Source organism: Lagenorhynchus albirostris, chromosome 1 (assembly GCF_949774975.1).
Source record: "Lagenorhynchus albirostris chromosome 1, mLagAlb1.1, whole genome shotgun sequence".
NCBI lineage: Eukaryota > Metazoa > Chordata > Mammalia > Artiodactyla > Delphinidae > Lagenorhynchus > Lagenorhynchus albirostris.
The window spans coordinates 86,604,355-86,627,492 of NC_083095.1; the positions used below are offsets into that span (position 1 = coordinate 86,604,355).

Sequence of the window (23,138 nt, forward strand, 5' to 3'; positions counted from 1 at the left end):
ATAATATTTAACTCTAATAAGGACTTATCTGTAGCTGAATCTAGAATATCATTCTGTGCTCAGGTCTCATGCTGTGTGTTTTATAACTTTCTTCAGTCATCTTTGGATCTTTAAGGATAATGGTCAGGGATGGCACTGGTCAGTGTAATCTTAGGATTACCTAAAAATCATATTTTTAGCTAATATTGTCCCATTTCGTTAGAAATACAAGTATGATTTAAATGTTAGGTTCTTTTCCTTTATAAATTAATGTATGAGTGAACAGTGAATGGTTATGAAGAACCCTGGACTCAAAAAATCTGAATTTACTTATCTGAGTACCTTTACAAAGGCTTCTTTTTATTCCTCAAGCCCAGTAGTTTCCGTTCTAAGACAACTAGTCTTCATGGGTGCCTTGAGCTGGGGTGACAGAAATGAATGAATGTCTTTTCTATTGATTTCTGGGAATCTAGTTTTGTTCTTGGTCATTCTTCTGGTCAACCTGAACAGAGATCTACTTGTCTGATAAGCAGAGTTTCTCTTCCCAGCACATTCAGTTTTAGATTGTAGATTCAAGGGGTGGTTGGGGAGAGTGATGCTGGAGCTGGAAGTTTAAGCTGGAGTTTCAGGGGGTACCACAGTGACACTTCTGAAGTTGGTTAGGTTCTGGAACATGTTGCAGTCCATTTCCACAGTGAGCCTCTGGAGCCCCACCTGCATTGGTGTGAACTCGAGTTGGGTGCGCAAGGTGTTTCTGGACTGCACCGAACTTAATCTGAAATAAAGGAAAAGGCAGGTGCTAGATCTGTCCCAGGGTCATTGCTTTGCTGGTCCCAGTGCCTCTGATCCTTACCTGCTTAAAGAAGTGGACTCTGAAGAAATAAACATCCAAGTACCTTGCTGTTAAAACAGAGGAGGTTTGAAGGGGATGGAAGGCAGGAGCCTCCTATGGTGAGCAGTTGTATGTTTGAGAAGAGAAACATCCTATTCTAAGGGCTTCCAAGTTACACCTGTTGTTTCGTTTATCACCTGCGACTTCAGTCTGGTCTCGTTCTTAGTAATAGTATGTTTGGGAAGGCTGTTTTGGAACCCTCGTTGCTAACTGCAGTGGGTCCAGTGGGCATATTGAGATGTCAGTATGTCAACAGGTGGTGTTTTGCAGCCCTATTAGCAACCTTCTAGTCTGCCTGTGGACCTTCTTATGTTGACTGAGGGAATGGTGCAGATATTTTTGAGGAGCTTTGCCCCACAGTTGAGCTGGGAGAACACAGAAGTCTGGTTAAATGTTGGTAGTCCCTCCTCTCAACTTACGGGCAAGACTGACCCACTGAGTTTCTTGAGGTTGAGGCAGTGGCTCAACAACCAGACAACCTGTGAGGGACCTCATGGGTGGTAGGAGTAGGCATCGTGAACTCTAAACTGTATGTATGTATTCAGCAGAAGATGCTGTGGACTTCTTGAGAGAAGGAGCAATAATGAACGAAGATACAACATCTAAAACCAACAAGGCACTAATCTAGACTATACAGGGTTTGTGTATACACATACATACACACACACACACACACACACACACACACACACACACACACAAATCAACAAGGAAAAAAGGCAGGAACACCAAAAGAAAAGTGGGCAAAGTTAAAAACAAACTATACAGAGGAGGAAATGGAAAAGGCTAATAAACATATGAAGAGTTACAAATTAAAACAATAATGAGATATTACCTTATCCTGTTAGACTGGAAAAAAAGACAAAGCTGGGTATTGCCAAGAATGGAGGAATCGTAGGAAGATAGAAACTGTCAAGTACTGCTGGAGGGAGTTGTAGACTCTTGCAGCCATTATGCAAGCCAATCTGATAGCACGTGGTCAAACCAGGTCATATCCTATGTCTCAGCTACTCCATTCCTGTGCATATTTCCCCCCACCTCCCACAGATTTTCAAGCGAGTATGTAAGGGGACGTATATCTGTAGTGTCTGAGAGTTGGAGGCGCTGTGGAGTGGTGTGGTAGGAAGTCGGGGGTGTACACGATGGAGTACAGAAGCAATGGACTTGACATGTGGATGAATCGTAAAAACAGTTCTGAGTGAAAAGAAAAGGAATTAGACGTAACACCGTTTATGTAAGTTACGAATACAGTACTCATGAAGCAACAGTACTCATACATACTAAAAAAGGGATATGAAGGGTGGTAGTGGGAATGGGGGTAGGGAATAGGAGTAAAAGAGAATGTAGAAATAAACAAAATTCTGTATTGTCACTAGTAGAATGCAGCTCTCTGGCTTCACTGAGAGGCAGCCTACCCTCCCTGTGGCATTCCCTCCCACCCAGCCCTAACCCCCTCACCTGCATTCACCAGCAATACCCAGGCTCTCCCTGTGTGACCAGAGCCGTGGCCAGCGTCAGGTGCCCGAGAGGCACAGAGCCTCCTCCGTCACTCCTGCACCCACATTGGTGGCCCCAGGATGAGAGAGGCCCTAATCCTTTAGTTCAACTCTGGCAGGTATTTTCTCTGTCTCCATAGACAAAGCAAAAAGACAGTCATCGATCTTGGGTTCCTGCCTTTCTGACCAGTTGAGATGTTTTTGTGGGTTGAGAAGCTTGCGGTCTCTTACCTGTAGCTCTTCTCTCTGTGAATGAGTCCCCTTCCGAAGATGGAGATCACACAGCCCTTCAAGGGAGCATCTAAGGAGTTATGGATGCTGACTGAGGCTGTAAGGGGCTGATGTTGCTCTGCTGTCTCTGGCATCTGTGGGAGATGCCAAGAGCACAGAGCTGCAGTCGCTCCTTCCCCTCCTGGCCACCCTCCCTGAAGCCTCCTCAGTTACTCTCCTAGCTCTGCCATCCTCACCCAAACTCCACAGCTGACTTCTCTACCCCTCTACCTGCTCTTCCTGCATTTACTCTCACCCTTGACCCATCACTGACAACCTCTGATGGTGCCTTTCCCTCACTTAGAAACTTTGGAGGGTTTCCCATTGTCCTCAGAATCCAGCTTCGGTTGGCATTCAGAGCCCTTCCTGATCTGCTCCCAATCTACCTGCAGGCTCATCTGTTCCTCCCCTGACTGCAAGACACGCCAGCCTCTTCGGGCACCTTCGGAGCCTCAATGCACCCCTCAGGCTCCCCTCCTTTGGGCCTCTTTACTCAGCCTTCTCTCTGCAACGGCCTTCCCCCACCTCTGCACTGAAAGCTTACCCATTTTTCAAGGTCCAACACAAATGCCACATCCTCCATGAAGTCTTCCCCAAACCCACCAGCTGGAATTAATCCCCTTTACTTCACTTGTCCCAGAGCGACTTTGTACCTCTCCTAAAGCTCTGACATAAAAGACCACACGTTGTGTCTCCCTTGCCCAACTGTAATAACCTCTTCCAGAGCAGACACCAGGTCACATTCGTTTTGGTCTGGGTAGACATGTGGAAAGAGTACTGGACCAAGAGCCCTAAGCCTCTAAAATGTCCTATTTTTATGATCGTGGGCATGATGCTCTCTGGGACTGTTTCCTCCTCTGAACAATGGGAACAATTCCACCTCCCAGGGCTTTTGTATTAAAAGAAGTAAAAGAGGTGAAAATACATTGGCACATGTACAAAGTGCTAAATAAACATAGGCTGTTATTATCTCTGTAAGTATGGAGGCAGCAACTGGGAAGACCCCAATTTTAGAAAACTTTACTTAATCTGAACTAAAGTTGGAAGATTTAAACTTTAATAGCATGTATAAGAAACCATCTCTTTCAAGAGAAGGAGCTCTCAACCCAGCGTTTCCTGGTAGTTCTTCAGCACCGTCACCTGCTCTGAAGCTGGAGAGGCTCGGTGCCTTCTGAAATGGGGACCTGAGTAGCGGCAAATGCCAGTGATATGGGGAAGGACTGGTGCCTACCTCGATGGCAAGGTGTGGTCTGCAAATGGCGATGTCTTGCTGAGCAAAGCAGGTAGGGCTGGAGTGTGTTGCCATAGCGGTGAGTCTGAGGAAACTATTCTCTGGCGGGTTTTGTTTAAAATTGGAGAAGGACAGGAAGGTGGAGATTTTCTCAGCTGAAACATATGACAGGTGGAGTCAGCGCCCAGGGGTGAGTGCATGCGCCCTGGAAACAAGCAGTAGTTTCACACACAGCACAAAGGAGTTGGGACCTCACTGAAGCCAGAAAGATGCCTCATTCCTCACAGCAATTTCAAAATTGAACTCAGTCAAGAACCCACCCGTGACCACCATCACTGCCGCCACTAACACTCTTGATGGACCACCTCCACAGGGCTGGGGAAAGGGCCCCTGTGAACTAGAACAAGTGAAGCTCTTGGAGCCTGTTTCCTTGTCTAATAACAATGCCTACCTGGAGGGCCGGCTTGTGGTTCACGAGACAGTCATTAAGTGCTGGTCTCAGACCTGCCACCCAGCCGTGGCTGAATATATGTATGCTTAGTCCCCTCCCCTTCTCTGCTTCTGCTCTTTCCCTTTTGCAGAGAAAATGAAGCCATCCTTCGTCCTTGAGGAAGCCTCTCGAGCTCATGTTCTCATTCGCAACCTACAGACATAGACATCTATCCCTGCTGTTAACCCCCGCCGGAGGGTGAGGCATCCCCCCTGCCCAAGTCCAGTCCTTTGCTTTTTAAATCAGTGTCCCACCCTGATCCCACCACTGCTTAGCTGTGTAACTTCGGGCAAATTATTTAATTCTCTGTGTCTTGGTCTCCTCATCTGTAAAGTGGGATAATAATGGGTCCTGCCTCATAAGGTCGTTATGAAGATAAATGAGATGATGCATATAGAACATTTAACACCATGTTTGCCAAAAATAAGTGCTCGATAAATGTGAGCTATAATTATTCTAGTTGCCTCTCATTTCCCCAAGGATTGCACCATCAATTATAACCCATCTCTCCTGAGGTTTCTGTCCTTTTCTCTCTGCTGATTCTTCCTCAGCATGTAAGTGGATTCTGCTGTCTCTCATCTTAAAAGAAAACAAAGAACACCCTCCTCCCCAGTGTCCCTAGCTGACTACCACCAGGTCTCCCTTCTTTTTCCATCCACTCTTCCAGGAAGGACTGCACACCTTGTCTCACTTCCTCAACTCTCAATCTGTTTAAGCCCCAGGAACCTGGTCTTTGCCATTGCTTCTCTGTCAGACCACTCTGTCAGTGGATGCTTTTCAGCCCTGACCTCTCATGGCCTCTCTGCTGACCTTGCTTCGTGCCCCCATCCTCTCTTTCACTTCTCAGTCTCTCATTCTGCTCTTTCCCTGACTGCCCCCTGCACCCCAACATGCTGGTGCTGCCTTGGTTTCCTCCTCACCCTCTCACAGTCCTCTCCCACTCCCCCCACCCCCAATCAGGCCTTTATCTTGAATACCAGGTTTAGGTTTCCAGCTGCCTACTGGCCGTCACAGCTTGGATGTCTTGTGGGCTTTCAAATCCAACATGCCACAAACAGAACTCAACATCTTTCTCCACAAACCTGCTCTTCCCCATTTGCCCTATTCTGGAGGCTCACCCAAGCTGGAAGCACCCTCTCCCCACATACACGAGTTCAATCTAGTCTACCTCTTCAATATGACTTCATTTGAAAAGTGCAGCTAGTTTAGTTTGTCCTTTATTTCTTGGCTTGATTATTACAAAACCTTCCAACCTCCAATCCAGTGGTTGTCAACATTGGATGTACATTAGAATCATATGGAAAGCTTTATAAAACAATCCCAGTGCCAGGCCACACCCCAAATCAATTATAACAGACTCTGACGGTGAGGCCCAAGCATCAGTATTTTTTAAATTCCCCAGGTGATTCAACATGCAGCCAAGGTTGAGAACCACGACTCTAATACGACCCCTTCCATTCCATTCTGCCCATGAATTTCTGATCACATTGACCCCCCTGGTTAAAACCTCCCGCCAGCTCCCCACTGCCCGGAGAACAAAACCCAAGCTCCTCAGCAGGACCTACAAGCCCCTTCATGATCTGGCCTTGTCCAGCTCTCACGCCACTCCCGCACTCCATCCCTCCCTCCCTTGGAAAGGGATCAGGGTGGAGGGACTGGAGGCAGGGGGACCCATCAGGAGGCTGCTGCAATCATGTAGACAAGCACTATTCCACTGAGTCTCTTGCCTGCACATTGGAATCACCCAAGGACTTAAAACTCTTTTTGATGTTTGGGCCAAACCATAGAGTTTCTGACTTAATTGGTCTGGGGTGCAGGCTGACCATCAAACTTCCCCCAGGTGGTTCTGATATGCAGCAAAGTTGGAGAACAACTGCTCTAGTCCAGGGAATTTCAACCCTAGAATAACCCAGGGAGCTCTGAAAAAATACCAGTGCCTGGATCCCATCCCAATTCAATTAAATAAGAATCTGAAGGAGGAGGAAGAACCTGAGCATATGTCCCTTCTTCCTGGAATGCCCTTGACCCACTTTTTTTTTTTTTTTTTGCGGTACGCGGGCCTCTCACCGCTGTGGCCTCTCCCGTTGCAGAGCACAGGCTCTGGACGCGCAGGCCCAGCGGCCATGGCTCACGGGCCCAGCCACTCCGCGGCATGTGGGATCCTCCTGGACCAGGGCACGAACCCGTGTCCCCTGCATCGGCAGGCGGACTCTCAACCACTGCGCCACCAGGGAAGCCTGCCCTTGACTCACTTTACTGTCTGACACTGTCCTACTCAACCTTCAAGACCGAGGGCAGCCCGATTTACCTGGGGGCAGCCTGCTCCAGCCTGGGTAAGATGCTAACCTGCCATTGTACTCTGTTTACCTTATCAAACACTTCTTACACTGTCTGTTTGCTTATATAACTGCAATCAGAATTGTGGGGTTTTTTTCCCTGTGTGAAGCTCAATAAATATGTGTTGAATGAGAAAGAGAGAGAGAAAAAGAGAGAGAGAGAGAGAGGGCACACCAGGGGCTAGATGCTATCTCTTCAGATCTGCAGGGGGTGCTGTATGGCTGCTGCCTGCCCAGGGCGGGAGCTGGGTGTGTGGAGTGTCTGGGGAGGGAGGCCGTAGAGAGTTACCTGAGTTGGCCCTGAGTTTAAGGACAAGCTTCTTCGTCCAGAGCTTGGCAGCAAGGACACCATTGTAGTACACTGCCTGCAGCCCAACAGCCAGCTGCACCTCTTTATCATGGTCACTAGGGTTTAACAAGTTCACAGAGAACCGGGCGTCCCCTCCCAGGGCTAGGGAGCTGGGTGCTTCCAAGAAGAAATGTAAAGGATCATCAGTCTCGAGACTGGGAGGATGGATGCCATCGTCTTTCCCATGTTTCATTCTGTTTTCCTGGACCTTCTCCAGCACCTCTTTTTCTTGAAGAGATCCTGAAGAATGGAATAAACAAAGCAGACCTCTTACCCAGCAGCTGTAGACCCTTCTAATAGCAGCCCAGGATTAAGGTTCATTTCCCCGCTGATGTTCAAATGCCAAAGCCACATGAGCTTTGCAAACCTCTAGGTCCATATTTAGCTAAAAAAAGATCTGTGTTAGACCCACCACAGATACAGTGTATCTCTTCCAAGCCACTCACGGGATCAAGTTCTTCAAGTGCTATGAATTTGCCCCTTGAACGGTGAGAGAGCTAGTTTTTGTACAAGTTGCAGGGACTTGAATCTTCCTAAGTGAAGAAGTTTGGACTTATTCCAAGGGCAATGGAGGCCATGGAATATTCTGGAACAGGAATATTCTGTAACATAATTATATTTGTGTCTTGTGAAGCTCATTCTGGAAACTAAGTTGAAAATAGAGTAATGATGGGGAGACTGGAGGCGGGGGTCTAGTTAGGAGGCTGCTGCAATACTTTAGACGAGAGATGATGAGGCCCTGGATGACCTACAGGCAATGGGGAAGGAGATGAGGAGATGGGTGTGAGAGTACAGTGGGGTGGTGATGGGGGAGACTCAAGGACAGTGCAGGGCTTCTTGTTTGGACAAATGGGTGGACACTGCAGTGGTGGGCTCCAAATCAGCTTGGGGGGTGTTGAAGGAGAGCAGAAGAGAGAGAACATCTCTTGGCAGCTGGGCTTGGTATTAACTGTGCTGTTGTATAGCAGTGGTTCCTAACTGGGGGCAGTTGTGCCCCCAGGGGACATCTGGAAATGTTGGGAGACATTTCTGTTGTCACAACTGGTGGCAGTGGTTGAGGGGGAGCCGGCATCTAGTGGATAGAGGCCAGGAATGCTGCTGAATGTCCTATGGTGCACAGCCCTCCACAACGAAGTTAGCTAGTCCAGAATGTGAATAATGTCAAACAGGGCTGAGAAATCCTGTTTTATATGATGGGGAAAGGACCTCTCTTTGGCCTGTGTGTGTCTGGCCCATTCTTTTCCTCCTGTTGCTGTTTCAGGGCCCTCCTATGCAGTACCTTCAGGATACTTGTAGTTCTGCGTGATGTCCTCACAGCGGTCACAGTCCACACCCTTGGTGCTGATGTTGTTGCCAACATACTTAGTGTTGGAGTCGGTCAGCTCCAGTGTCCCATCCTCATGGCACTTCCAGACCACACATGAGGCATTTATCGAGGCAAAAATGTCTGATACTGCAGGGGTCAGCCCCAGCGTCCCCTCCTTGACTGCTTTGACTGGGACCAGATCACAGGCCTCCAGGACTGAGGGAGAGAAAGGGAGAAAGGTCGGTGAGCAAGAGGAACCACGCCCAGACCTCAGCTTGGGTCAGAGCTCACAACAGCAGTCCCCATCCTATGGCCTATTGTCCCTCCCCTGGGATCAAGGTCAGAGGTGGGCACTAGGCAAGGTTTCTGAGAGGGCACTGCTGAGGTGAAACTCACTATTTAGCGACAACACTTTTTGGTCATGGCCTATGGCAGGAGCCCTCTCAGAAACTGGACAGGTAATAACCTCAGAGGTACAGAGTACACGGGAGTTCCTAAGCCAGCTTGACTACAGACATGATAGGGATAGGTTGCCTTTGCTGAGCACTTCCTATGTGCCAGGCTCTGTGACAGTTCTGTTCCTGGGAAAGGAAGAGCCATCCTTTTATAACTCCTGAAGATTCCTTTTCTGAGCTTGAGCCTATCCTGATATTCTCTTCATCCACATCCAGAACCCCAGAAGTCCCACTCTACAAGCTGTCTTAAGACCCTCTGCCCTTCCATGAGACTCAGCTCCCTCACCTGTTGCTCTGAGGGGGGCTAGTCTCCCTGAGACCTTGGGGCCAAGATGGCTAACTCATTTGTTCCCTTGAGCCTGCGGGCATCAGGTCAGCATTCTGCTGGTCACTATCATTCCTGGCGCTTCTCCTGTTTTAGGGGATGCAGACCCCCTTTGGAACACCTGCTGCCCCTCTTTCCTCTCCGAAGGACTCCTTGCCCTCATGCAGCTCTGTGCAGCCCAGGGAAGTCCTGGGCCCATGCCCAGGCTTTACCTCCACCTCCATTAGGGGCACTTGGGTACAGAATCTGCCATCCGTCATAACCCTGGGGCAGAGCAGGCCGAGCCATCCAGCACTCCGTGGAAGTCTGGAAGATCCTGAAGGTAGCAAAGGAAGCAACTCAAATGGGGAAAAAAAGAGTCCCGAAGTGGTCCTAGAAATCACAGAGCTGTTACTAGGGGGATAGGAGGATGCTGCATAAAAGTGGTTGCAACACTCCTAGGAAGGGGCATGCACTCCACAACTCACCCTGACCATCAGCATGCTGCTGTCAAGAGTCTTGAAGGCCTGCTCTCAGCAGGGCCCCTTGGGGTTCCCATGGGTGACAACCCGCGGGCTTGGAGCCCTTCCAGGTCTGGGACCTCATCCCCTTCGGGCTTCTCACCAGATTCTGCCTCTGTGGCCTTCTCCATTCTGAAGCCCCTCCTCACTGTAGTACTCATCTACGAGCAGGCCTCCGCCAGTGCCCTGGGCTGAGGTGAACGTGGTAACGACGCGGGCAGGGATTCCCAGGCCTCGCAGCACTGCATGGAAGGGGGCAGGGGGTCAGGGCACCAGAGAGGCCTGGGATGTGGAGGGCAGGGTACATGGCTAGCGTTTTCAGGGTCTCCTCTGGACACCGGGCACTTTCACTATCTTAAATGCCAGGTGACATTGTGGAAAGAGAAGGGGCACAGGCACCAGAAAGTTAGAATTGACACCAGCCAGACCCAGGCCATATGAGGGCCCAGAAACGAGGAACAAACCAGTTACACAGCAGGCAGAGTACACAGCGGAGGGAGGCTTACGGGATACACAGCAGGGCTTGCTTTCCTGGGGCAGGGCCAGGGGAAGCTTTGGGGAAAAGTGAGTTTGGGAGCAGAGCTCGCCAGATGGGCCCAAGTTTGCCGAAGGGGCAAAAGGAGCAGCAGCTGGTTGGGAGGAGTTGCTCGGGATAAGTAGCTGGTTTCTTGGCCAGACGGAAGCAGAAGCAGTTATAACTGCACCGGAAGCAGTTATGGGTGTGATTGGAGGCGGGGAAGTGCTGCGGGTGGAGGAGGGGCAACCCAAGAAGCAGGGCAGACACTGCGCCGTCGCCAAGGGGACATTTGGGTGCGTCAGGCAAGCCTGCTCTGTACCTGTGCAAGCAACAGCGGCCAACACCCAGGCCTGACCATCATACACGGGCCTCCCCTGGCCCTTGACCCACTGCCGCAGGATGGGCGCGCTGCCCCGGCGCTTGTTCAGCAAGGCCTTTTCTTCGGTGGTCTGGATCTGCGGGGTGGGCAGGACACTCTTCTCCTTGAGGGCGTGCAGCTGTTTGGGGAAATGTGGATGGGCAAGGAGGGCTCATCACAGTTCTCCAAGGGGGCGTGAACAGACCACCTGCATGGCAATCACCTGGAACTTGTTAAACCTGCCTGTCCCTGGGCAGTGAAAGCACTGAGTCCTAACCACTGGACCGCCAGGGAATTCCTGGGAATCCTCCTTTTTAACAAGTCCTCCAGAAGCAGGGCTTCATGGACCGTCGTGAAAAACAAAACTCAGGACACAAGAGCGACAGGAGGGCTGACCCTTGGCCTGCCTGGCTCCCATTCCTTGTAAGTGTTTGCACCTGGGTCCTCGAGGCCCACGCATCCCAAGCTTCCTCCCCCTCGCAGGCTGGCCCTGTCCCTCACCAGCTCTTCAGAGGCGTGGACGGAGCCACATGAGGAAATGCGGGACACGTTATTCCTGTGAGAGAACTTTTAAGGACAACAGGAAAGCACCAAGCTACCTTCATGGGAATAATTTAGAAATGAGAACAAATGCCTTTGACCACCTTAGCAGCAAACACTGGGTAAGATGGACATGACCCCCTTCCTCCCAGGGACCTAAGCCCCCAGGTTGGGCTGGGGGTGGGGAGGAAGGGAGGGGCCAAGGAAATCCGGGCCAGTTTTAGTCCTTGCTGGCTTGTGTCCTGAGGGATGACACCTCCCTGTGCTTTTCTCTCCCCTGTGGATGCTACTGTCCTTCCCTCCTCACTCAGAACCTTCTTCAAGGACTGTCCCCCACACCCTGGGAGGAGGGGACCACTTGTGATTTGAAGATTGCCAGGGCCGTAGAGGTGGGGCAGCTCTGTCAGAGGGCTGCCGTCTCGTCACCTCCCCCTCCCGACCCTGTCCTCACTCACCAATGCACCCAAGACACGGGCCACATGCACGGGGTTGCCCCACTTCTCCACCCGCTTGTCCACACTCAGTAAGTCCAGGCTGAGGTCGATGACATCCTCCTCGAACTATAAGGACCACACAGGGCCATGATGGTGCATGTGCAGGTCAGGCATTCTTCCCACAAGTCAACCCCGTCCCCTCGTCCTTCTCCAGACTCAGGCTCCACTCCTTCCTGCCTTGCCCCCTCGGGAGTTCTGGCTTTTCCCTCTGCCCCCAGGGCTGCCTGGTCCCTGTGCCCGGCACTCCAGCCCTTTGCCTCTTCTGTCGTCTGACTCCTGATAGCGTGAGCTCTTGAGCGCCAGGGCCGTGTCGAGTCCTCTCATTTCTATCGTTTTCTGTGTCATTTGCTCCCACTGCCCCTGACAGGGCAGTCCTGTGTGGGGGCAGATAAGACGGCAGCTCCTGCTCTTGAAGAGCCCGGGGTTAGGAGTGAGGGGGACATGTGGCTGCTTAGGCTACAGATCTCAGCAACATGGCCAGGGCTCTAGGAGAGATGCCCACCCAGAGAGCACAGTGGAGAGAGTCACTCTGCCTCTGGGGGCTGGGGAAGGCTTTCAGAGGGCCTTAAAAGATGGGTAGGAGTTTTCCAGGGGATAAGGGAGGGAAGGTATTCCTGGCAGAGGGAACATTCAGCCTGCACATTCAAGGGATGGCCAGGGGCTGGAGCATGGAGTGGCTCTTGGGGAAAGGAAAGCAGTGGCCCGGCTGTGAAGAGCCTTGCGTGTCAAGCCCGGGGATTTGTGTTTTATCCTGTAGATGGTGGGAATTTAACAGAGGTTTGATTTGCGTCGTCTTTAGGAAGATAACTCTGGAAGCTGTGGAGGATGGTCTAGTGTGGCTCTGAGGGAGGAGAGGTACCACGGGGCTGAAACTACATAAAGAAATGGCCTCATGACCAGGGGATTTTGGACCTGCCCAGTCTGTTTGACCTGAGTACTGAAGGTTATGGGACACTCACTGTCCCCGAGGCTTCCCCGGAGGCCCCTGTACCTGGCCAAAGTCCCAGGGCTCAGCCTGGATGCAGTCAGCTGTGCCCAGGAAGATGAGGCCGTTCTGGTTCAGCAAGTACTCCCTGCGTTGAGCTTCATTCGCCAGGAACACAGCATCCTCTGGAGAGAAGCAGGCAAGAATGAGGCTCTGGGGGATACTGGGCTTGCCCTCCACCTCCAGGCCTCTGCCCTCCATGCTCAGGTGGGATTCAGCTGCAGGTCTTCTCTTCAGCTCCAGGCCTGATGGGGACTGAGGAGGAACCCCCTCTTTTCACCCCACACTGGGATCCAGGCTCCTCTCTGGTGAGAGTGGGGAAGGGGGTCAGAGTCCCTGGGTCAGCCATGGTGGCCTTCATGGTCAGCCAGCCAATAGGAACAAGCGAACCTTAAAAGGCCTGCTGGTTCCCGAAGATACCTGCAGCCAGAGTGCTACTGAACCAAGAGAATTTGGCAACAGCCCAGGGAGCATCCCAGGGGGCCTGTTATGTCTCTCTCACAAGTTCAACCAAAAAAAAAAAAAGTGATTCCGAAAAACCAATCAAACGTGTTGACAGGCATGAGCAGAAGGGAATTTGAGCAGGTATGTGTAGAGCGGTAGCCAGAGCATTAGTTTCCACCCAGGGTGTCCAAGTGGGTCTGGGACTCCTATGGTCTCTCCCTGCTGCCTCTCCTGCTGTCTTCATCCGAGGGTTGGGCTGGGGATCATGAGGAGGGTGGGGGCTTTAAGGAGGCCATCACCCACTCTAGGAAGCTGGGAGCAGCAGAGGGACCTGCTCTGCTTGCCAAGTGTCTCCCTCTGCCTGGTGCTAGGGGTGAAGTGGGGGGTGGTAGACTAGTTTCTGGGGACTAGAAAGAGAAGAGGATTTCCAAACCATCCTCCAGGCATCCAACTGGGATGAGGGTACTCAAAGTAAAAGAAGGATGGCATATTAGAAATCAGGAATCCCTGAAAAACCTGGGACAGAAGATCACAGAACCATGGGCCCAAGGAGCCCTGGGCCCCTGCCCCTCCATCCTTAGTACTGTCTGTGAAGTCAGCTGGACATCACTTCTTTGGAAATCACTTTAAACCGAGGTGTTTGGCCCCAGGCCCTGCAGGCTCTGGGAAGTACATTTTCAGAGCATAGGTAGCAGCCCCTCCTCTTCTCTGCTTGGGTGTAGCCCCTCCCCCCTTTATAAAGTCCCTGCTTATGAATAGGATTCTTTCATTACAGGGTGCAAAATTTCCTCTTGAATCCAGGAGAGCCCCATCTCCAAGTATGCTAAGATGAGACTGAGTCCCAGATAACCTCTGAAAATCTCTTACCTCCCAGGTGAGCAGTGCCAACAACTCACTCCTGGCCAGACAGACCCTGCCCCCCTCCATGCCTCCCTCACCCCCATAGAGAGGCCTTCCCTACACAGGTCCCTACAAGCCAGGCATGGAGGCAAGAATCCTGGCACTGAGTCAAGACTGTGAGCTCCCTCTGAACCAAGCACTGTCCCAGAACTGTCTTTGCTGTGTCTTTGCTCTGGCCATCAGGGTCTAGCTCTGGATGTGGGCTCAAAGTCAGCGAGGCAGGTACACTAAACCCTCAGTTTTGGAGGGAATGGCTTGAGGGTCTTTCAGTGTACGGAGAGCCATGGGGCCTCCCCCAGCTGAAGGGGCCCTGAATCCACACTCACCCACATGGGGCAAGGGCACCTCAATGGACACTAGTTCTCATCCATTGTTCAACCTGCCAAACCCCTTGGAGCAGAAGCAAAGGGCCTGAACTGAGGAGAGACAGGGCCACCTGAAAGAGGGGGTACTGCAGAACCCCAGCCTGGGCAAAAGAAGTGGAGATAGGGAGCTCACTGGGATTCAGGCGCCATATAGAAAGGACATCAGGTACTGGGGTGCAGGAACCTGGTAAGATTTCTTCTACTTCCCCTTGTTCCCAGCCCTGCCTCGTAATGAGGCCGTGAAAGGAAAAGGCTTGTCTGGCGTAGCAGGGACAGGCAAGCAGGAGGAAACTTTTCCCGTCCCCCAAACAACCGTTCAGGGAACACAAAGGTTTAAGGTGGGGGGTGGCAGATTCTAAAGGGAAGACAGATTCAGTCTTCAGAATGGGCAGGAAGAGGAAATGTTCTCTTAGCTCCTGTTTGGAGCACGTCAGCCATGTCTGATGACTTTTCTAGATGAAATAGTCCCGACAGCTAGAGCTGAGCTTTGCCAGAGGTGGCCACTGGAGGCCACCTGACCCCAGGAAGTCCACCCAGAGGCTGCCGAGCTAGGGAGGCTGGCTGTTTGATTTGTTGCTCCAGGCAGATATTGGGATAGGTCAGTGTGGAGAGAACCCAGCAGTCTGTAGTAAGGACAGAACTAACAAGTGGAGAAAAGCAGAGAGCTCAGAAAGGAAGATTTACTGTGAAGGTGAAGCTGCAGCTTTGGGCCCCCCACCAGTACAGACCCCTATAAGCCCAGGGAGGAGCCTTAGCAATTCAAAATTCTGTGTTCTTTTTCTGAAAGAGGGTCCCCCAAATTATATAAACTTCAGGTCCCACAAAACCTGGATTCACCCTGGAGACAAACTATGGGAGCCCAGGGAGGGAACAGAGAAGCCCGTCCCTCAGGTTGCCTCTTTTCCTGAAGCGCTTTCCAGCTCTTGGCCCCTGTCCTGTTATAAAAGAGGGTAGTTCTCCTAGGGTCATCTCAGTGAGTCTCAGCTCCTGTGACCAAATAGCCTGAGCCAGCACCAGACAAGCCTCTGCTCTCAGTGGGAAGCCCTGGGCTGCTTCTTCCAAGATGACCCCAAGAGAGGACCCTCGGTCTGAGAGGCCATTCATCCGGGAAGGCAGGCACCACAGGAGCTGAGTGCTAGTGCCGCCCTAGAGGGAGCTGGGTCCTGAGGCCTGGAGCAGTCGTACCCCAGCTCCGGGGCCTTGAGTCCTTTGTAGCCCAGACTGGCCAAGGTCCAAACTCACCTCGACCCCAGGGGTTAAAGAGCAGCGTGAACTGGCCCAGGCATTGCTTCCTGCCTGAAACCTGCAGCAGGAGTGAGTAGTGGCCAATGACAGCATCTGCAGGTGTGGTCACAGAGATAGTCCAGGACTGGTCATCTCTCTCCTCCACCATTGCACTCCACCACTTCCGGTCCCCAAGACTGGAAATTGAGAACGTGGCTTGGGTCTGGTTGGCCTTGGAAGGCTGCTCTCCTGCAGTCATACAGAGATGAATTGGTCATTTGGATCTCTTTGCCACAACTCAGAGTAACAAAGTGAAGTATCCCAAAGATGGAGCAAGTGAAAATTAGATTAGGAGGAGAATGAAAGCAGCCCATCCAGGAATGGGAGGCAGTAAAGGGTGATGGGAGAGCAGAGGTCCTCAGCGCTCATGGACCTAAATCTAGAAAAGGTTCATAGTGTATAACATGGGTGTAGTAATGATACCTCTTTCATAGGGCCAACGTGAGGTTGTTTTTTTTAATACATTTATTTATTTTATTTTTGGCTGCATTGGGTCTTTTTTGCGGTGCGCGGGCTTCTCATTGCAGTGGCTTCTCTTGTTGCAGAACGTGGGCTGTAAGCACGCAGGCTTCAGTAGTTGTGGCACATGGGCTCAGTAGTTGTGGCTCACAGGCTCAGTAGTTGTGGCCTGCAGACTGTAGAGTGCAGGCTCAGTAGTTGTGGCACACGGGCTTAGTTGCCCTGCAGCATGTGGGATCTTCCTGGACCAGGGCTCAAACCCGTGTCCCCTTCATTGGCAGGAGGATTCTTAACCACTGTACCACGAGGGAAGCCCCCAATGTGAGGTTTTAATGAGATATTGCATGTAAAGCCCTTGGCTCAATATCTGACATGTAGTACAGATTCAGCAAGTAGTAGCAATTAAATGTTATATTTAGCCTAGGTTAAATCCCATTCAGACTTTTCTACAAAACTGATATTATATATGCAACAAAGGAACCCTTTAGTGATAATGCGGCTGAGAAACTTCTGAATCATAATAAATGCTACTTATTATGCATATTATCTCATCCTCACAGGCCCTGCCAGTGGGCAGGACTTCTGGAGGCCCAGGTGCAGTGTGAGCCATGTGCCCCTTGGTGGGCAAGAGAAAGAAACCCCCAGTCCTGCTGCCAAAGAGGTCGAGGCCTGCCCCACTCACCAGTTTGTGCAATGAGGACTACCTTCTTCAGGGTATGCAAAAATGTGCGGATTGGAGCCCAGAAGTTCAGGCTGATGGTGAAGGGCTGCCCCCTCCTCACAATGAGGCGCTGGGAGCTGATGTCATTGGTGTGGTGCTCTACATTGTTTCTTGCTGCCTGGAAGTCGCAGCTCTTGATCCCCAGGCCTATTGTGAAAAGAAAGAAATCATGGAGACTAGGCAAATATGACAATGTCAGTAAATGCAGAGACGCTGGAGTCAGAGACCAGGGTTTAAATCTTTGGCTCAACTCACTTACTAGCTGTGCGATCTCAGGCAAGTAACTTAACTACTCTGAGCCTCAGTTTCCTCTTCCTTAGAACAATCATCCCTCCTTGCAGGGTTGTGGAAAGCAAATGAGGTAATGTATATAATACGCTTGGCACCATGTCAGACACATAGTAAGTCCCATTAAGTAGGACTGTTACTATTATTAATAAGAGCGAAGCTTGTTCTCATTGTCAACCCCACTTTCTGGTCCCAATCCAGAAGCAATGAATAAAATCCAGAATTTTGCTCACCCCTACTCATTTTTTTTTCTAAGAACACAATCAGACAACTTTTAGAGCTGGTTTTGAAATCACTGAGTCCAATTGTTTTGTTTTATAGGTGAGAAGAGTGAGGCCCAGAGAGCAGAAGCAACTCACTCGAGATTGCACGTGGCTCTTTCACCTAAAGGCTCATTAAACCCTTGGTACCATGCAGCCCAGAAAAACGCTACAAGAAGGGGGCCTGTGAGTATCATGACATCCTCTCAGGCAGTTCTCACTTTACATCGAGAACTTGTAAAGTAAATGTGCTAACAGAGGCCCCTGAGATTTCTGCATTCTCTGCTGCTGCCTGTTTCCCGGGTTGGTGTCTGCCTCTGCCCCTTTTAGTTGGATTCCCTGGCTCCTACCTTCCTTCTCTCCCATTTAGCTTTGATGTACCACAACCCAGTGAGAAGAGCCATGTTAGGATGATCCTGGGATAAAGAATATAAATCCGTTTAACCACCATCATCATCTTACCACCATCATCATGACGATGACCAATTTACCACCAACAACCTACCCTATTGCCACTCCATAGCCACGCTCCTAGTACCATCGCTACCATAGCACCCACCACCACTTCCCACCATAATCCACCTCCGTCATCTCCACTGCTGCCAGCACCGACTACTACCCTTCCCACCAGAGCCACACAACCATTACCTCCAGTACCACCAGCACCCACTGCCAGCCCCCACACCTCAGCCCCTCCACCAGCAGCAGCACCCATTTACTATCCCCCCACCATAGCCCTACCGCCATCACCTCCACCACCATTAGCACCCACTACCACCTCGCCGTCACGGTCACATCATCGTCACCTCCACCACCATCCTGCTTCTTTTAATGAAAACATGTAAGGATGGAGGAGCTACTGAGAGCCCAGTAAGCGCTGTGGAGAGCAGGCTTGGCTTACCTTGTCCCATGGCTGTAGGCTGCTCTTATCCACTTGGCTATAGGAAATGCCTGTCTTGAACTGTTGCTCTGAGCTTCCTCTCTGAATCTGTCTTCCAGACAGAAAATGATGAAGGCACTTTTGTTGGCTTAAGAATCTGTAAATACTGGAGTTTCCTTCTGCTTCCCCACATGTTTGTCTCTCCTGCTCCTTCCCCTCTGGTATCTCTTGGACCAGCTGCTAGGAGTTCCCCTTTCTCGTTTTATCTCTTGTGCCAGGAGGCCCAGACAGGGGTATGTCTGACAGGCTGGAGTGGGGGGTGGAGGGGGGCAAGATCTGACAGTTGGAGAAGCCCAGGTAAGCTTCTAAGCCTCTTGCTTCAGTGGCCTCAAGAGACCCTCAGAGATGTTACCTGGATGACACTGAAAGACTCTGGAAGGAGGCCCATATCCAGCTCCAAATTCAGGGCCTAAACATATCATGAGCTGCAAGCTGTTAGATGTTCATGGGCCATTTTGATAGTATAAAGAGAGAACATGTGTGTCTGCGATTCATCTGTGTGAAAGAGATTAGCGGGTGGAATTTGTTGGTGAAAAATAAATGTCCTAAAAGCAGAAGCAAGAGCTCTGCCTCTTCCAAGCCTGATGGGTTTGAGACACTCTACCAGAAGGTTTGGAACTCTGTTGGGACTTAGGGCTTATGTCTTTCCTATTTCTACTTGTTTAGTCAACAAGGACACGACACAGAGGAGGATCTCCTATTTGGCCCTCTTTGGCCTCCTGGGTTTTATCTGGGCTTCTGAGACTGTGTCACCAGAAGCTCTCTCAGGTGCAGCTGGACTGGCCTGCATATATATGGCATATCTATAGAAGGATATAAAAGAAACTACAGAGACCATTGGTTGCCTGTGGGGAGGGGAGCTAGGGAATGGGGTAAGAATGTGATTTTTCTGCTGTTTACTGTTTTGTTTTGTTTTTAAACATCTTTATTGGAGTATAATTGCTTTACAATGATGTGTTGGTTTCTGCTGTATAACAAAGTGAATCAGCTATACATATACATGTATCCCCGTATCCCCTCCCTCTTGCGTCTCCCTCCCACCCTCCCTATCCCACCCCTCTAGGTGGTCACAAAGCACCGAGCTGATCTCCCTGTGCTATGCGGCTGCTTCCCACTAGCTAGCTATTTTACATTTGGTAGTATATATTAGTCCATACCACTCTCTCATTTCGTCCCAGCTTACCCTTCCCCCTCCCTGTGTCCTCAAGTCCATTCTCTACATCTTTATTCCAGTCCTGCCCCTCGGTTCTTCAGAACCTTTTTTTTTTTTTCTAGATTCCATATATATGTGTTAGCATACGGTATTTGTTTTTCTCTTTTTGACTTACTTCACCCTGTATGACAGTCTCTAGGTCCATCTACCTCACTACAAATAACTCAGTTTCGTTTCTTTTTATGGCTGAGTAATATTCCATTGTATGTATGTGCCACATCTTCTTTATCCATTCATCTGTCGATGGACACCTTGGTTACTTCCATGTCCTGGCTATTGTAAATAGAGCTGCAATGAACACTGTGGTATATGTCTCTTTCTGAATTATGGTTTTCTTAGGGTATATGCCCAGTAGTGGGGTTGCTGGGTCATATGGTAGTTCTATTTTTAGTTTTTTAAGGAACCTCCATACTGTTCTCCACAGTGGCTGTATCAATTTACATTCCCACCAACAGTGCAAGAGGGTTCCCTTTTCTCTACACCCTCTCCAGTATTTGTTGTTTGTAGATATTTTGATCATGGCCATTCTGACTGGTGTGAGGTGATATCTCATTGTAGTTTTGATTTGCATTTCTCTAATGATTAGTGATGCTGAGCCTCTTTTCATGTGTTTGTTGGCAGTCTGTATATCTTCTTGGGAGAACTGCCTATTTAGGTCTTCTGCCCATTTTTGGATTGGGTTGTTTGTTTTTTTGATATTGAGCTGCATGAGCTGTCCAAGCTATACTGTTAAATGAAATAAGCAAGGTATAGAACAGTGTGAACAGTATGTACCTTTGTATAAAGGTGTGTGTGTGTGAGAATATATATAAATTTGCTTGTGTTTACATAGAATGTTTCTGGAAAGTTACTGCTTCTATATAGGAAAATTCAGTGCCTGGGAGTAAGGCTTTTTTCTTTATGTCCTTTAGTGTCTTTGTACCACAGGAATATATTATGTGTTAATATTAAAAAAACAAAAAAAACCCCAAAACTTGTAGGAGTAAGAAAAGGCTGACCAGAAGACTGTTTTCACCACTGTGAGCCCCCTACCTGGGAGGACAATGGGGGAGTTGTGGGTTGGCTCCCCTTTTGGGGTTCCACTTCTGGCACTAGCAAAGAGAATCTTCTCTTTCCTGATACAGTTTCCATAGAGCTTCACAAATATCCACTCTCTGGCAGTATTTCCATTGGGCCACTTTTAGAGAAGCCTGTGATGAGACAGATACTACTGTGTTTTGGGGGAGCTGGGGAAAGGCCAGTGGGAGATGTGAGGAGGATGTAGGGAGGAGTGACCAGAAAGGTCTGTCCTGCTTCCTCTTGCACCCACACCTTTCAACGCCCCAGCCTCTGACAGAACAACAAACTTTCAGCTGGTGTGCACCCAAGAAGGATTCATTTATTCACGTGACACAAATATTTATTGAGCACTGTTGTGATTCTGGAACTGTATTAGGCACTGACTGGTAATATAGTAATAAATTAGCTGGGTGTGTACTTGCCACCAAGGAGCTTATATTCCAGCAGGGGCAAACAGACAATATTAAGTGCTTACACCATTAATTATTTACTTGCTGTTGTGACAAGTGCTATAAAAGATAAGTTTTGAGTTCTAGGACCTGGATGTGGAGGTCAAGGAAAGCTTCCCTGAGAAAGTGATATTTAAGCTGAGAAACTGGAAGGGTAAACAGTGAGCTAGGCAATGGTACAAGGGATGGGGTGGGAGGAGAGAGAACAGCCTGTGAAAAGGCCCTAAGGCAGTAAGCAATTGAAGGAATGCCATGGGACTGGAGCACAGATTATAATGTGGAGGAGTAAGGGAAGGGCTCCTCTTGCAGAGTTGAGTTAAGGATTTTTAATTTTATCCTTAGATCACTGGGGAGCTATTGAATGGTATTTTAAGCAACAGTGTCACACAAGCAGATTTTCATTTTAAAAATACCACACTGGTGGGCTTCCCTGGTGGCGCAGTGGTTGAGAGTCTGCCTGCCGATGCAGTGGACGCGGGTTCGTGCCCCGGTTCGGGAAGATCCCACATGGCGTGGAGCGGCTGGGCCCGTGAGCCATGGCCGCTGAGCCTGCGCGTCTGGAGCCTCTGCTCCGCAACGGGAGAGGCCACAACAGTGAGAGGCCCACGTACCGCAAAAACAAAAAAACAAAAACAACCCACACTGGCTAAAATAGGGATAATGAGTTATTTAAAGGGGGCAAAAGTGGAAGAGAGAGGACCAATAAGGAACAACTGTAATGGTTCAAGTGAGAGGTGACAGTGGCCTGGTCAGAGGAGTGTTGGTGAAGATAGAGGTGGACAGATTTTCTTTTTTTAATATTTATTCACTTATTTGGCTGCGCCAGGTCTTAGTTGCGGCACGCGGGATCTTTAGTTGCTGGCATGCGGGCTTTTAGTGTGGCATGTGGGATCTAGTTCCCTGATCAGGGATCAAACCCGGGCTCCCTGCGTTGGGAGCACAAAGTCTTAACCACTGGACCACCAGGGAAGTCCCAGAGGTGGACAGATTTGACGGAAATGTAGGAGGTTAAATTGGCAAGACATGCTAATGGCCAGGATATGGAGGGCAAAGAAGAAAAGATATTCAACGTGACTCCCAGCTTCAAATAAACTAATCATGCCAGTACATTGCTTTACAAAGCACTTTCACATACATTATCTCATATCATCTGACCTCAATCTTGTAAATGCTGTAAGGAATCAATAGCCCAATTTTATTGGTGAGAAAACAGGTTCAGGGAGTAAGCATGTTTATTTTAATGAATGAATTAATGAATAAATCGATTACCATACTGCCTTGTTCCAGAAAGAATTTAAGATGACTAACAATGAAACATGATGTGTCAGAAGAGCATATATTAAAACAATGCAAAAGATGAAAGATGAATAGAGATGGAGACAAAACAGAGCAAAGATGAGGCTAAAAATGCACATCAAACCTACCTGTACACATGCTGTCCACACACTAGAAATTCATCTCTAAGCTTCCCAGTATTTGAGGCTTTCCCAAGATCTCACAGTGTATGATAAAGACTGGACTCCACTAGGGTTTTCCAGCTCAGATCCCGTACATCTGAGTTCATATTAGTCTGTAATCCAAACCACCACTGACAAGGTCTCTGTAGTCAATCTTTTTTTTTAAAAAAACAACTCAAGCATTTCAACTTCTAAATATAGCAGAATAGCTTGATACCATTGCCCCTGTTGAAAATTACTAGAAATCTGACTAAAATATCTCAAATTCCTGTCTGAAGGAATCAAAGGCAGCAGAGATTTGAGGGATCCTAGGGAGAAGAGAAGCACAGAGAGGTAAATCTGACAGAGTGCCACTTTTTCCTTTGGGACACTTGCTGATTCACTATTGGCAGATGACAGCCTGAGGATCTGAGCAGATCTCTGGCAGTCTTACAAGGATGAAGGATAAAAATTGGAGTTTCAGAGCCATTAAGGATGAATAACCCCAATAAACACCCTAGGTTATCAGTAGGGAGCCCTTAAGGGCTGTACCCCAGGAGTAAATGTAAATAGGAAATAGACGAACACTTACAAAAACTGACGCCTGATTTTGATTGTTTTTAGGCTCTCATTCAATGGAAATTTTTACTCCTGCTGACATTGTTATGGATGCTATTATCACTATTATTTATCTAATAAGGTTCTAAATGTTGGAATAGCAAAGAATGGTTTAAAAAATTTTATCGTGATAGAAAATATATATCATAAAATTTATCATCTTAACCATTTGTAAGTGT

At 49.2% G+C, this 23,138-nt stretch overlaps 2 protein-coding genes across 2 annotated transcripts in view; one reads left to right on the plus strand and one right to left on the minus strand.

Moving 5' to 3' along the window:
• Positions 1 to 591: 591 nt before the first annotated feature.
• On the minus strand, positions 592 to 18,263 carry EPB42 (erythrocyte membrane protein band 4.2). The gene is made up of 13 exons (XM_060148856.1): positions 18,146 to 18,263; positions 16,658 to 16,843; positions 15,475 to 15,705; positions 12,530 to 12,648; positions 11,500 to 11,604; positions 10,466 to 10,643; positions 9,733 to 9,871; positions 9,342 to 9,445; positions 8,323 to 8,565; positions 6,984 to 7,283; positions 3,869 to 4,023; positions 2,599 to 2,732; positions 592 to 754 (listed from the first exon to the last, which is right to left on the minus strand). The coding sequence occupies exons 1-13, from the start codon at positions 18,153 to 18,155 to the stop codon at positions 592 to 594; spliced, it is 2,067 nt and encodes a 688-aa protein (XP_060004839.1). The 5' UTR covers positions 18,156 to 18,263.
• Positions 6,468 to 23,138, plus strand: part of ADAL (adenosine deaminase like) — a 105,220-nt gene continuing 88,549 nt past the window's right edge. The window contains exons 1-4 of the mRNA XM_060148880.1: positions 6,468 to 6,691; positions 13,743 to 13,841; positions 16,536 to 16,689; positions 17,306 to 17,430. The gene's annotated coding sequence lies outside the window, so the exon portion shown is untranslated. The remainder of the gene's footprint in view (positions 6,692 to 13,742; positions 13,842 to 16,535; positions 16,690 to 17,305; positions 17,431 to 23,138) is intronic.